At 24.5% G+C, this 14,153-nt stretch overlaps 1 protein-coding gene across 8 annotated transcripts in view; it reads left to right on the top strand.

The window, feature by feature from the left end:
* The window catches only part of LOC122497810 (transcriptional activator Myb), a 40,308-nt gene extending 26,534 nt beyond the window's left edge, over positions 1–13,774 (top strand). For 3 of the 8 annotated variants that reach the window (XM_043605116.1, XM_043605110.1, XM_043605111.1), the window contains 8 exons: positions 4,117–4,441; positions 6,137–6,455; positions 6,608–6,962; positions 7,100–7,509; positions 8,946–9,259; positions 10,046–10,135; positions 12,402–12,548; positions 13,630–13,774. In XM_043605116.1, the coding sequence (XP_043461051.1) occupies positions 4,117–4,441; positions 6,137–6,455; positions 6,608–6,962; positions 7,100–7,509; positions 8,946–9,259; positions 10,046–10,135; positions 12,402–12,548; positions 13,630–13,764 (2,095 nt within the window). In that variant the 3' untranslated portion in view covers positions 13,765–13,774. The remainder of the gene's footprint in view (positions 1–4,116; positions 4,442–6,136; positions 6,456–6,607; positions 6,963–7,099; positions 7,510–8,945; positions 9,260–10,045; positions 10,136–12,401; positions 12,549–13,629) is intronic. The other 5 variants (XM_043605115.1, XM_043605112.1, XM_043605117.1 and 2 more) reach the window with 5 other exon arrangements.
* The last annotated feature ends 379 nt before the right edge of the window (positions 13,775–14,153 follow it).

Below are 14,153 nucleotides of genomic sequence, written 5' to 3'. Positions count from 1 at the left end.
TGTTTTTGAATAATTTTACACTAAAAGAAATTCGTAAATAAATGTAACAGAACATTTTTTTGAGTAAAAGTTTTTTCTTTATTTTCTAAAAATACAAAAATTTTCAATTTCATGTTCAAAGAAAATCTGTAATTGACAAATAGAATTTATAAATATTTTTTTCTTTTATTTTTAAAAAACTTTGAATATGCAATGTTTTTTTTCCCAACAGAAAAGAATTAGTTTGTGAACAATTTTTTTATTGAGAAATAAAAATTATGCATAAATTGGGTGTGAGGGGAGTAATTAAATAAAACACTTCTTAAGTGATATCAGGATTTATTAAAATAATACGTCTTATCGGACCGAAGGTTCACCACAAACTGCCCACCGTTACAATGTCCCTTTATCGTTACGTAATAAGGGGGGTTTAGAGTCATATCGCCATTTACGAGGGAAAATATCTTACATGGGTATATTTCCTTTTTCTTAATCATAATTTTTTAACAATTAACAATTTTTATTTAATATTTTATTATTTAGTAAAATAATTGAATTCTCGAGAAGAATTTTATTAAAATTGTATTGAAAATAATTGAATTCTTGCGAAGAATTGTACTATTTATAAAAATAATAAATTGAATTTTTCCGAAGAATTTATTAAAATTTTAAACTACGTGGGGAGGGGGTTAAAATTTCCAAAAGATTGGTCTACGTAGTTTATGAACGTTCCCTTATGAAGAATTAGATAGAAATATTTGAAAATAATGAAATTTTTTCGAGAAATTCAATTAAAGTTGTTTCAAAAATAATTAAATTTCTTTAAAGAATTTTATTAAAATGAAGTATATTCAACATAATTGAATTCATCACAAGGATTTTATTATTTTTGAAAAATAATTGAATTCTTTCAATTTTTTTTTTACGAATATATTTAAAAATTGCATTAAAAGTAATTTAATTTTTATATAGAATTTTTTCAAAATATTTTGAGAATAATTAAATTATTTTTAGAGAATTTTAAATTCTTGTTGAAATTGAATTTTTTATGGAAATTTTTGTAAATAATTAAATTCTTTCGTGTGATTTTATTTAAATTGGATTAAAAATAATTTAATTCCTGTAAAGAATTTTAGGAAATAATTAAAATTTATGAAAATATTTAAAAATATGTATTTGAATTTATCCGAGCAATTCAGAGAATTTATATTTTAAAAAATTGAATTTTTTATTTAGTTTTTAATTAATTTTCATTCAATTTTCATTAATTAATAAGATAATAAATTTAGAAGAGAATTTATATTCAAAATTATTGAATATTTATTTAGTTTTTTGTTAATTTTCATAATAATTTATAAATAAATTTAAATCGAAATTGATTTTATAAAAATTGAAATTTATATCACCTAATCAAAATTTGTTTATGACGTGTTAATTTTCTATTAAATTCATTAATTAATTAAGAAAAGTATAATTCGGTTAAATAAAAAAGACTACAAATGGAAATTGATTTTATAAATATAAATTTGACTGAGAAAAATTATTTTAAATATGAATTCATTATTACATTATTCAATGTGTTAAAAAAAGTTAATTGAAATTTCAATAAACACAAAATATAAATTCATTTATTTTGAATACAATTTCTTTATTAAATTAATGAAAATTAAATGTAAATTGAATAAAAATTCAATTATTTTGAATAGAAATTCTCTATTTACTAAATTTATTAATGAACTAATGAAAATTAATTATAAACTAAATAAAAATTCAATTATTTTGAATACAGATTCTCTATTAAATTTTTTATTTATTGAATTAATGAAAATTAAATGAAAATTAAATGAAAATTGAACAAAAATTCAATTATTTTAAATATTAATTCTCTACTGAATTTATTAATGAATTTATGAGATTCCAAGGAAAATTCATTCAAATCTAAATAAAAATTCACAAATTTTGAATATAAATTCTCTACTAAATTTATTAATTTATTCATTTGATTATAAATTGTCTATTTACTAAATTTATTAATGAATTAACGAAAGTTGAATAAAAAATCAATTATTTTGAATTTATATTCAAAATAATTCAATTAAAATTCTCTACTAATTTTATTATCTAATGAATTAATGAAAATTCAATTAAAATTAGTGAAAAACTGTAAAAAAAATTCAATTAATAGAGAATTTATTTTGGAAAATAAATTCTTTATAAAAGTATTTTTATTCAATCGAATTAGACCTTCCTTAATTATTCATTAAATGAATTTAATAGAAAATTTAATTATAAATAATAAATAATTGAAAATAATTTTTACTCTTTTGAATTTAAATTTATAAAATCAATTTCCGCAATATTATTGTAGTAGGTATACATAGATATTTTTATATTCATAACCGAATTAGACGATGGCGATGAGATGTAATTTGAACAATGAACTTTCGTGTTTGTCTCTAATGTTTTTCTTGTGTCGAATAAAAGTGAATGGGAACATTTCGTTTAATTCAAATAAACTCAAATTCAACTGTCACTTTTATCACAACACATCCGTTGTACTGTCTCGCACACTATATTACGTCATTCTTCATGCATTCTCCGGAATGTAAATTTACCACGCATGTTTCAACTTTTCTCTCTCACTCTCTCACTCTCTCTTAACTTATTATCAAATGTTGTTTTCGTCGAAAGAGAAAACATCACCTTGGGTTTCATTTGCGAATCCTGTATCACTCTGAGAAAAATGGAATCTGATTTCCAAACGTGGAGAAATGTCAGCATAAATCTGCACTAAAAAAATTCATTTTTGTTCCAATTTGAATTTTTCCGAAATTAGAAAAATAATACAATAATATTAATAATTTGTAGTGAAAGAAATTTTTTACTCAATAATTCCTTTATTCTTCTATTCTTTACTCTCTAAATTTCTACTCTTTTTCTCCAAATAATTACCTCTAAATAATTTTCTAAAAAGTTTACGCAACTTTTATATTCAACGATTGGAGTAAAAAATATTTTTCCTTAAAAAAAGCAATCAAATTCTTTCATTTACAATTTTCCTGTCTAAAATAGTTGAGTAAAATTTTTTTTCTATTTAAACGAAACTGCTTACGAATTTACTTAGAAAAATATTTTATTCTTCTATGTCGTTAATAATAAACTTTGTGACCGTTGATTAACGTGAAAAATTACTATATTAATAATTTGATAAATTAAGTATCCGAAAAGGTAATTTTTATTTTCGAAAGGAACTTTTGTTTCTTCAAAATAAATAGAAATAAAAGAAAAGGAGATTTTAAGTATACAGGAAAAAAAGTCACGACTCGACGAACTCGTTAAAAGTTGATAAATGATCTAGATAGTAAAAGTAATAATTAGATATATAGGAAATTTCGTGTACTAACGGAAGGAAGTCAATGATTTCAAGACTTATAGGGGGGAAGAAAAAAGTATCCCCAAAACGAGAAGTGGACACGACGACAGGAAATTAATTTAAAAAAAGAAACCCTCAAGCAAAGACAATATATATAAAGTTTGTGATTTCGTGAGAGCTTTGACAGGATGCGGTCATACTCGTGAGTCTCGAGGAACCGAACCTTAGGGAAGATTCACGTTACATTACAGAATTACACGCCACCCCGCAGGAAAAGAGTATAAGATGATCAAAATCACAATAAAGGGATCAGACGACGAACAGGAAGGATGTTTAACCACCCGTAATATCCTGTGACCTGATTCAAAAACAAATTTTCGTTCAAAGATGTAGATATAGAAGGAGAGACACACAAAAACGTAGCATTTCAATAGAATAACATTTTTTTTTCTCTAATTCACCTCTCGTCTCTTTTTTCCTTTCGTTAAAGGAATTATCACTCCGTTAAGTTGAGATAATTCATCAGAACTCGACAATAACTCATTTTTTAAATTTTTCTCTATATTATTCTTTAATTAATTTTAACTAATTAAAGAATTTAAAGAAGAAGTCAGTCTAATCGATAAAATTTTCTAGTCGTAATTAATTAAGTCTTTAATTAATTGCATTTTGTAATCTTTAGTAATTTGCATTTTTTAGTCTTTAATTAAATTGGAATTTTTGATCATCTGTAATTATAATTTGATGTAATTGTTTGCTTACAGTTCGAGATCTGGATATGAGTCCAGCTGCGGTGAGGATTCAGAAAATGAGTATTCATCGAATTATCCAGGGACGACGCAAAATTCATCGTCTGGTGCGACTAATCCAAATGGCGTGCCTCAAGGAAAGCAAATAAGTAAAAGTCGTTGGACAAAAGAGGAGGATGCTCTTTTGAAAAAATTGGTCAGCCACGCCGATCATCATGGATCGAATTTACGATGGGACGTTATTTCGGCCCATTTCCCCGACAGAAGTGACGTTCAATGCCAGCAAAGATGGGCCAAAGTCGTTAATCCCGAATTGGTTAAAGGCCCATGGACCAAGGAGGTTGGATTTTCTTCTTTTACAATAATAAAGAAAATGGAACAAAAAATAAATAATCAAAAAAGAACTAAAGAAAAGCAACAAAAAGAAAACTTTAACTAAAAAAAACTTTAAAAAACTAAACAACTAAAAGTTTTAACAAAAACCTAAAAAATAAACTTAACAAAATAAAATAACTAAGAAAACTACAAAAAACTAAACAAAAACTAAATAATAAATAAAAAAATATGTAAATAAAAATAAAAAATTCTTAATTAAAAAAATTGTAATTTCGAAAAATTGAAGAATGAAGAATCAGAAGAAGTAAAAATTCTTAATTAGAAAGATTATAATTTCGAAAGATTAAAGAATAAAGAATCAGAAGAAATAAAAATTCCTAATTAGAATAATTATAATTTTAAAAAAGTTAAAGAATTCAGAAATAAAAAATCCATAATTAATAAAAATTATAATTTCAGAAAAGTAAAAAATAAAGAAATAGAAAAATACAATTGAATATTAAAATTACATTAATAATCTTTAATTCTTAAGAAGAATCGTAACAAAAAATTAAAAATTTGAAAATAATTGAATTCATTCGAAAAATTTTATTAAAATTGTATGTCAAATAATTAAAATCTCAAAAAAATATTATTATACTTATGAAAATAATTTAAACAGTTTTGAAGAATTTCTTTGAATTTCTTTTTAAATAATAGAGTTCTTTTAAAAATTTTAATTGAAAATTTTGAAAGTAATTGAATTCTACTTATAAAGATTTTCTTTCAAGTTTTTAAAATTATGAATTTTTTTAAAAGAATAGTTTTTTAATCATTTTAATTGAAAAATTTAAAAATAAATGAATTTTACTAAGAATTTCTTTGAATTTTTTGAAAAGAATAGTTTTTTAATAATTTTAATTGAAAAATTTGAAAATAAATGAATTTTACTAAGAATTTCTTTGAATTTTTTGAAAAGAATAGTTTTTTAATCATTTTAATTGAAAAATTTTGAAAATAATTGAATTTTACTAAGAATTTCTATCAGCTTTTCAAAATAATCGCGTCTATTATTAATTGTAATTAAAAATTTGATTATGGAATTTTATCAACATTTTTTGGTAATAATTGAATTCTTTCAAGAAATTAAATAAAAATTGTACTGCAAATAATTGAATTTTCATAAAATATTTTATTAAAACTTTTGAGAATAATTTCAAATTCTTTAGAAAAATTTTAATACAATTTTTTGAAAATAATGAAATCCTTTCGAGAAATTTTATTAAAATTGTATTGAAAAAGGTTCCCGTACGAAAACCCGAATCCACACGCCCGAATAGATATTCGCGCAAAATATTGAATTTCTGCGAAGAATTTTATTAGTTATGAGAATAATTAAATTTTTCCGAAGAATTTTATTAATAATTTTTAAAATAATTTAATTCTTCCAAAGAATTTTATTATTTTAATAATAATTGAATTCCTACGCAGAATTTTATTTTATTTATAAAAATAATTGTAGGTATTTTTCAGAAGAATTTTAATATTTTTAAAATAATTGAATTCTTTCCAAGAAATTTATTTTATTTATCAAAATAATTGAATTCTCGCAAAGAATTATAGGATTGAAATATTTCATTTTGTTATTAAAATTATATTTAAAGACATTTTATTTAAATCCATTTTTTCTTTTGTTAAAAAAATGTCTTTTTTCTTCCAGGAGGATGAGAAAGTTGTCGAATTGGTCGATCGATACGGACCCAAAAAATGGACATTAATAGCAAGACATTTAAAGGGTCGTATTGGAAAACAATGTCGCGAAAGGTGGCACAATCATTTAAATCCAGGTATAAAGAAAACCGCTTGGACGGAGGCTGAGGATCGAATTATCGTTGAGGCACATCGTCGAGTCGGTAATCAATGGGCAAAAATTGCCAAACTTTTACCTGGAAGGACGGATAATGCAATCAAAAATCATTGGAACAGTACAATGAGGCGAAAATATGAAACCGAAGATGGTCGACTCTCTGGATCAAGAGGTAAATTTAATAATCCTCGCTCTTGATTAGCAAAATTTACTGATTTTTGAGGAAAAAAAAGAAATATAGTAACAAAATTAAAAATAATTAAACTTTAAATATAAATTTTTATTTAAAATTAATGAATAATTTTGTCTTTGTTTCTGTTTCAGGGAGGGGAAGAAGGAAAGCTGCGAATGCAAGTTCAAGCCACAGTAGAGAATCGAAAACACAGAAAACACAGGAAGATAATTCTACTGAAGTGAGTAATAAAAATTCAAGAGGCGAAAGCAGTTCGTCACATTCATCGATACCCGAGAATGCCGTTTGTGGCGATCTCGATCAGCTCGATTGGACAAAAGCTTGGGAACAACAGCAGCAGCAACAAACCTCCCATCGTCCGCAGAGTAATTATCAGAATATGATGCACCTAAATGAATGCAATAACGCCGAAAGGCAACTAAATTCACCACCTCGACGAGATGGTTCACAGAGGATAAAATCCGAAACATTATCTCCATTCTCCAGGTATTTAAATTTAGATATAAAAATATTTATACGAATATCAAAATTTAATTTACGGATTCTAAAAATAATATTCTGGATAGAAATATTTCTAAAGAACGATTGAAATTTAGTTATTATTTTGATTTTCTATTCAAAAGGGTAAATATTTCTCGTGCTAGATATTTCGATTTGGACATACAAAAGGAGGCGAGTAGTTCGAGGTCGTCGGAAATTCGTCTCCTTCCGATGCCCGATCTCGAGGAAGGGAATATTTGTATGGAGAAGGAGAAATCAAGTCCACCGCCGATTCTCCGAAGGAAGCGCAATTTCCAAATGATCGAGAGAACCGACACGCCGGACAGTGGGAATCAATCGGATTATTTGTTAAATCAACATCATAATCTTGGAACAACGCCATCGACTCCCATTAAACAATTGCCCTTCAGTCCATCGCAATTTTTAAATAGTCTCAGTCCTGAGACGTCATGGCCCAGGGCAAGCACACCAAAGGGAAGTCCCGAGGCTCTCACAACGCCCCAACCGTCAGGTTTGCGTCGCAATCTCGGTGGTGAGTTCTAATTAACTCATTAATTAATTACAGGGTTGCCATACGTCAGGGAAAAATCAGAGATTGTTATTAAAATTACAGGAAAAAATTTAATTTTTTGAATTCATAAGAAAATTCTGAATTTTTCTTTCTTTTTCGTTTGACTCATAAACTATGAAATTATCACGAATTTTGATACAATTTTTTCTATTTCTGACAATAATTTCTTTTTAAATATCTTAAATCTTGAAGGACTATCAGAAAATTATTATTTATAAATTATTTAATGAATAATTTTACTGAAATATTTCAAAATTAATTTAATTTTAAAAGAGTTTCGTTTACAATTCTCATAAATAGATGAACCAAAAAAGGTTTTAATTTGAAATTTTATAAAATTTCAATTAATTTAATTAAAAATTTTAAAGAACTTAGATTTTTGAAAAATTTTAATAATTCAAATTCTTTTGAAATTAGTTCAATTCTTGAATATTATTTAATTAATTATTATTAATAATAATGGATTTATAGAAGAATTTTAGTTAAAAACACTAAAAATTGCATAAATTCAATTATTTTCAAAAGTAATAAAATTCTTCGCAGAAATTCAATTATGTTCAAAAATTGAAAAAAATTCTCGTCAAAATTTCAATTATCTTTATGAATAATAAAATTCTTCTCCAAAATTCAATTATTTTCAAAAGTTTTAATAAAATTCTTGTCAAAATTACCATTATTTTCAAAAAATTTCCTCATTTAAACGATTTTCAATATTAACTATTTTAATAAAATTTTCCAAAAGAATTCAATTATTTAAAAAAAATTCTAATAAAATTCTACGCAATCATTTAATTATTTTCATTAATAATAAAAACTTTACAAGAATTCAAATAATTTATCAATTTTTTATAAATTTTTTCGTAATAAATTCAATTATTTTCATATATATTAAAAAATTTTACAGGGATTCAATTTTTTGTCATAAACAATAAAATGTTTTTTATTATTTTCATAAATAATAAAACTCAACGCAGAATTTCAATTCTTTTTCATATTAATCGAATTTTTCGAAAAATGTAATTAGATATTCTTAAGAATTTTATTAAAATTCGTCAAAAGAATTCCTAATTAGGTATTTAAAAATTTGTTTATAAAATTCTTTATGAGAATTGAATTTTAAGAAACATTCAATAAATAAATTATTTATTTTTGTATTTGAATAATAGAATTCTTGTAGAATTTTCGAATAACTATTGATTTAAAAATGAATTTCAGTTAAAATTTTAGATTCTAATTGAATATTAAAAGCATTACAACGTGAATTTTGAGAAATAATTAAATTAATTAATTTAATTTAATTAATTAGATTAATTTTATAAAAACAATGAAAAGTATAGAAATAAAAAATGTTGAGTGAATAAAAAAGTGAATTGAAATTAAATTTGAAAAATTTTCAGATGGCATGACGCCTAGGACACCGACACCATTTAAAAATGCTCTGGCTGAATTGGAACGAAGAATCGGCTCATCGACACATTTGCCGGCAACGCCAAGTCGTTTGGATGCCCTCACGGAAATTATTAAACAGGAAACGGATCAGGAGAGTTTTGCCTGTTCAAGCAGTATGCTTCAGGATTCTGGTTATGGAACGGGAAGGCGAAGAGGAAAGGAGAACAGTGCACCGGGTGGTAAACGAGCACGAAAAGCACTGTGCCAAGCGTGGGCAAATTCAACAGATTCCTCGGACATGAGTTTCGCCATCGAGACCCCGGTGATTGTCCAATTTTTTTCCAATTTCAAGTTTACTTTTAACAGAGAAAAATTTATTCTATGAATTATTTAACTCGTTTAGAAGAGAGAAATTATTCACTATGGAGTAAATTATAATTCGAAGTCAAATCAAAATTAAGTCAAGTCGAATTTAAATTGAACAAGTTTTTTCATTGAATTACTTAAATTTGAACTTGAGTTTAAATTACACGGAGAGAAAATATATTTTGTAATTTTGTAAACGTATTTTACAATTTGGGGAAAAAGTGCGACAAATCAAAATTATGACATAGAAAATACTAAATACAGTAAAAGAAATAGTATGAAATTTAGTAAATTTATATTAAAATTCTTGATATTTGATATAATTATACTAAATTGCATATTATTCCTTTCATTGTTTAGTATTTTTTATGTTAAAGTTTCGCTTTGTCGCATTTTTCCCCAAATTGTGAAATACTTTTACAAACTTTAATATAATTTTCTTTTCGTGTAGTTCAAAGTCGAATTAAAATTAAAGAAATTTTTTAATTAAATAATTTAAATTTGAACTTAAATTTAATTTTGACTTCGAACTTAAATTAAGTTAAAATAAAATCAAAATTAAGTCAAGTAAAATTTAAATTAAAGAAAATGTTTAATAAACTGATTAAAATTTGAATTTAAATTCGTTTTTAAATTTGAATTTCAATTTAAATTCGTTTATAAATTTCAAAATTTTATCCGTTTACTAGAGAAACTCCAATCAACAAGAGGAATTTTAACGAAAATATGATTTAAATTTCAGAGTAAAAATTTGGATACATCAGTGCTGTTTTCTCCAGCATCAATGGCATTGGAGGACAGTTTTTTGGCAGCAGGACCGAGTCCCGTGAAGGTAGAGCAATATGTCCAAAGTCAAAGCGAAAATTTAAGCCAACCAGCCCTTTCCTGGTACTATTCCCGCTCCAATCGCCTTTAGACACGCTAGCCGGCCTTTTCTTTCTTACTCTTACTCTCTCCTTAACTCTTTCTTTCTCTTTCTCTCTCTCTCTCTCTCTCTGCTTCTTTTTCTTTTATTTTCATGTTTCTTTTTTCATCGCTCTCTGTTTTGTCTGTTATTAAACATAATATAGTTTTTTTTTGTTTCTAACACTTGCACTCGAATTTCATATTTGTCGCTCGTATACCCGCATTAATCGGGAACTCATTCGTAGCGTCTTTCATGAATATGTCCGGTGTACGTATTTTCAACAAAAAATTTTATGCCCAAAGAAACCCTTAGAATTTCTTTTTAATTAAAAAGAATTTGTTTAGTTATTATTATTTCTTTTAATTAAAAAGAATTTTAATTAAAATAATTTCTAATTAATTTAAAAATTTTTGTTTTTGAATTTTGACTGAGTTTAAAAATATTTAATTTAAAATTAAATTTCAGTTGGGATCTTAATTTTAATTCGTTTTAATTTCAATTGATTTTAGTTTCAATTGACTTTAATTTCAATTGATTTTAAATTCAATTGATTTTAAAATTCAGTTGATTTTAATTTCCATTCATTTTAAATTCAATTGATTTTAAATTCAATTTATTTTAATTTCAATTGATTTTAAATTCAATTGCTTCAAGTTAATTTTAATGAAATATTTTTAAATTTATAATTTTTTTCGTAATTGAAAAATATTTTTTTAGTTTGAAAAACTAATATTTTTTTTGACATTTTATATATTAGTTTTTAGGTTTTATAGATATTTAATTATGAGGAAATCAACAGGCAATTGTACAAATATTTAATATCCTGAGCGCAACAATTGTTTCTTAAGTTCTGACATTATTTTTCTCTTTCTCCTTGTTAATTAATTGTAACCAAAAAAAAGAACAACTTAAAGACGCAGCGTTGCTCGGTTGTAAAATCTATTGGTTTATGTAGATCAAAAAACCATGTTGCTTATTTCCTTTCTAATTATTTTTTTTTTAATTTATCGTGACGCTTTTAGTTTTTAGTAGAAACGTCCAAGACGTTAAGTACTTAATTTATTCCTATCCTTGTAGGTATTATCGTTCGAATTTTTTTCCCCCATCCCCCCAGAAAAAACAATTATTTTGTTTTTAATGAAAGAAATTATATTTTTAATTTTTTTTTTTAGAAAAATAACGATCGAATTTCCTCTTTTTTTACAATTTTCGAAGAATATTTGTAAAAAAGAAAAAAAAATTGAAGCTCTGACTTCATTGTTATTATTTTTCCGAGAGTAGATCATAAATACTGCTTCGAAATAAAAATAAATTTCGAAGGCGTATTTAAAAAAAAATAAGAAAGCTGACAAAAAATATGTTTATTTTCTTCTATATTATATATATCTTTTGTATAAAGATTTCAAAAAAAATCTTTTTATTAATTATTTGTTGAGGGTATTTATATATGAATATTTATATTATTTAAAGTTTTTTTTTATTTTTGCCCTGTTTTTTTTTCTTTTTTTTGGATTGGCTATTTTATTTTTTTTTTTTGTTGGGTTGTTGCATGTCAGCACTAACTCCAAAGCGAATCATCCTTAACAGGCCTGGCCTAGCGTACCAAAGTACCTTGATCCTGTCCCCTTAAAATAATTAAATAAACAAAAAAAAATGCCTTTTTTGGCGAAAACGAACAACCCAAAGATAATTAATTAATTCCTGAGCGTAAAAGAAAAAAAAAAAGCTCACTATATGATGACTCGCGTATGTACCAAATACAGAGGCCTAGTCAAATATTTACGATAATTACAAACGAAAGAAAAAAAATTAAGATCACTCTCCAATTTTGTGAATTTAACAGAAATTACGAACCCTCTGGTTCTTTATTGTAAATTAAAGAAAGGAGAATTTTTTTTTACTATTTTTACTTACGAAAATCTTTTCGAATAATGAATCTATTTTGATAATCTTTTTAGATCTTTTTGAAATCTAATTTAAATCTATTTTAAATCTTTTTGAAATCTTTAAAATCTTATTAGATCTTATAAAATCTTTTTAGATCTTTTTGAAATCTAATTTAAATCTTTTTGAAATAATCTTTTTCAAATTCTGAAAAAAGCAAAAAAAAAATTAAGAAATCAAATTGACTCTATCAAAAAATTTCCACGTGTGTTTTTTTTTTTTTCTTAAAAATACTTGCCGGCTGTAGCTAGAGTGTGTCTATCCTTTCCAGACCTCCCACGACTTTGTCTCCGTTCATCGGAAGTCGAATGCCAAGAGGGCTATATCGTTCGACGCGTTTGACAGCCCCTGTAATTTCAGCCCTCAACCTCGGCCACCATCCAAACGCGCCAAGGTGAGTCCGCTTTTATCTCGACGTATCCTGACAGACATTTGCTTCTCTCATTTATCACATATCATTATTCCATTAATTAAATGTGTATTTATTCATCAAGTTTAATTTATTCTCAGCTCAAGAAGGTTTTTTAATTGCTTAAAAAGGGGATTAATATTTGTGTGTTGTGTTATTTGGATTTTGGTCATTTAAATGTTTTTTCGTGTGAAATTTCTGGGGATTGTTTTTTTTTAATAGGGATTTTTTAATAAATTTAGTTTATTTATTTTTGGTTAATAAAATATTTATTTATTTTTATTATTTAATAATAGCATTTAATAAAATTTAAAAATAATTTTATTCGCATTTCTTGAAAGAAGACTAAAAGATGTAATTTCAATAAATTTAAAGAAGTAAAAAAATTGTTTTATTCGGTTATTTTTTTATATAACTGTTTATTGTTTTATTATTTTTATTTAGTTTCTAAATATTGAATATTAATAGTAATTCATAAAATTTTTTATAATAAAATAATTTAAAAACTGGAATACATGTAGTTATTAAAATCGTAAACAAAGAGAGAAAAATATTTTAAAAGAAAAAAAATTGTTTTAGTTCAAAGAGTAGATAAAAATTTAATGTTTTGTTTTTAAATTAAAAAATCGATTCAAAAATTCAAATAATTGAAAACCAAAGTCCATTTTTCAGTCGCAAGTAAAATAATATTGAAAATAGTAGATAATAAAATAAGGAAACTAATAAATGATAAAAATAATAAATAAAAAAAAGTAGAATAGTAACAAAAAGAGAAAATAAAAATGTAGAATAATAATGAAAATAGTAAATAAAAAAGTAGAATAATAACAAAAAGAGTAAATAAAAAAGTAGAATAATAATAAAAATAGTAAATCAAATAAAAAAGTAAAATAATAATGAAAGTAGTAAATAAAATAAAAAAGGAAAATAATAATGAAAGTAGTAAGTAAAATAAAATAATAATTCAATAATAATAAAACAAAATTTTCAATGAATAATAATAAAATGTCAAATGATCAAAAAATGATTTTTCACTGTGATTTGTAACTAGATTTTAATTTTTCAGCTGCAGTTGGAAGTGCAATGGGCAACGGTTGCTTGCGGTCAAACAATGGATCAGCTCGAAATGACGAGAGCAGCTCGCAAATTTCTTGGTATTCAAGGATTTCTAACACTACGCCCACGTTCTCTTAAATTTTAAGTTTCTACAAGAAAAAAAAATGTGTAATCTACAACGAGATTCTCGATTCAAGCCTTTTTTCTCCTACCGGTATTTTGTAAAAAAAAATTATTTATACATTCTTTTTAAACACAAAAATAATTAATTGAATATAAATTGATTTCAAACGCTAACATTAACAGTATTAGCAAGAAAAAAATAAATAATTCATGCTCTTGTATATATACAAAAGCAAAACAATGAACACAAATTAAAAAGAAAATCAGAAAATTAGAAAAAAAAGACTTCTAACGAATCGTGAATCTCTCGACTGATAAATAACTAAAAGAAAAAAGGCGGCTAATTGTCCGGCTTATTTTATTATTGTTTGTTTTTCGGAAATTCAATAAAATGACGTAATTAAACTATTT

This window comes from Leptopilina heterotoma, unplaced genomic scaffold (assembly GCF_015476425.1).
Source record: "Leptopilina heterotoma isolate Lh14 unplaced genomic scaffold, ASM1547642v1 Lhet_14, whole genome shotgun sequence".
NCBI classification, from domain to species: Eukaryota; Metazoa; Arthropoda; class Insecta; order Hymenoptera; family Figitidae; genus Leptopilina; species Leptopilina heterotoma.
This window is presented reverse-complemented; position numbering and strand designations above follow the sequence as displayed.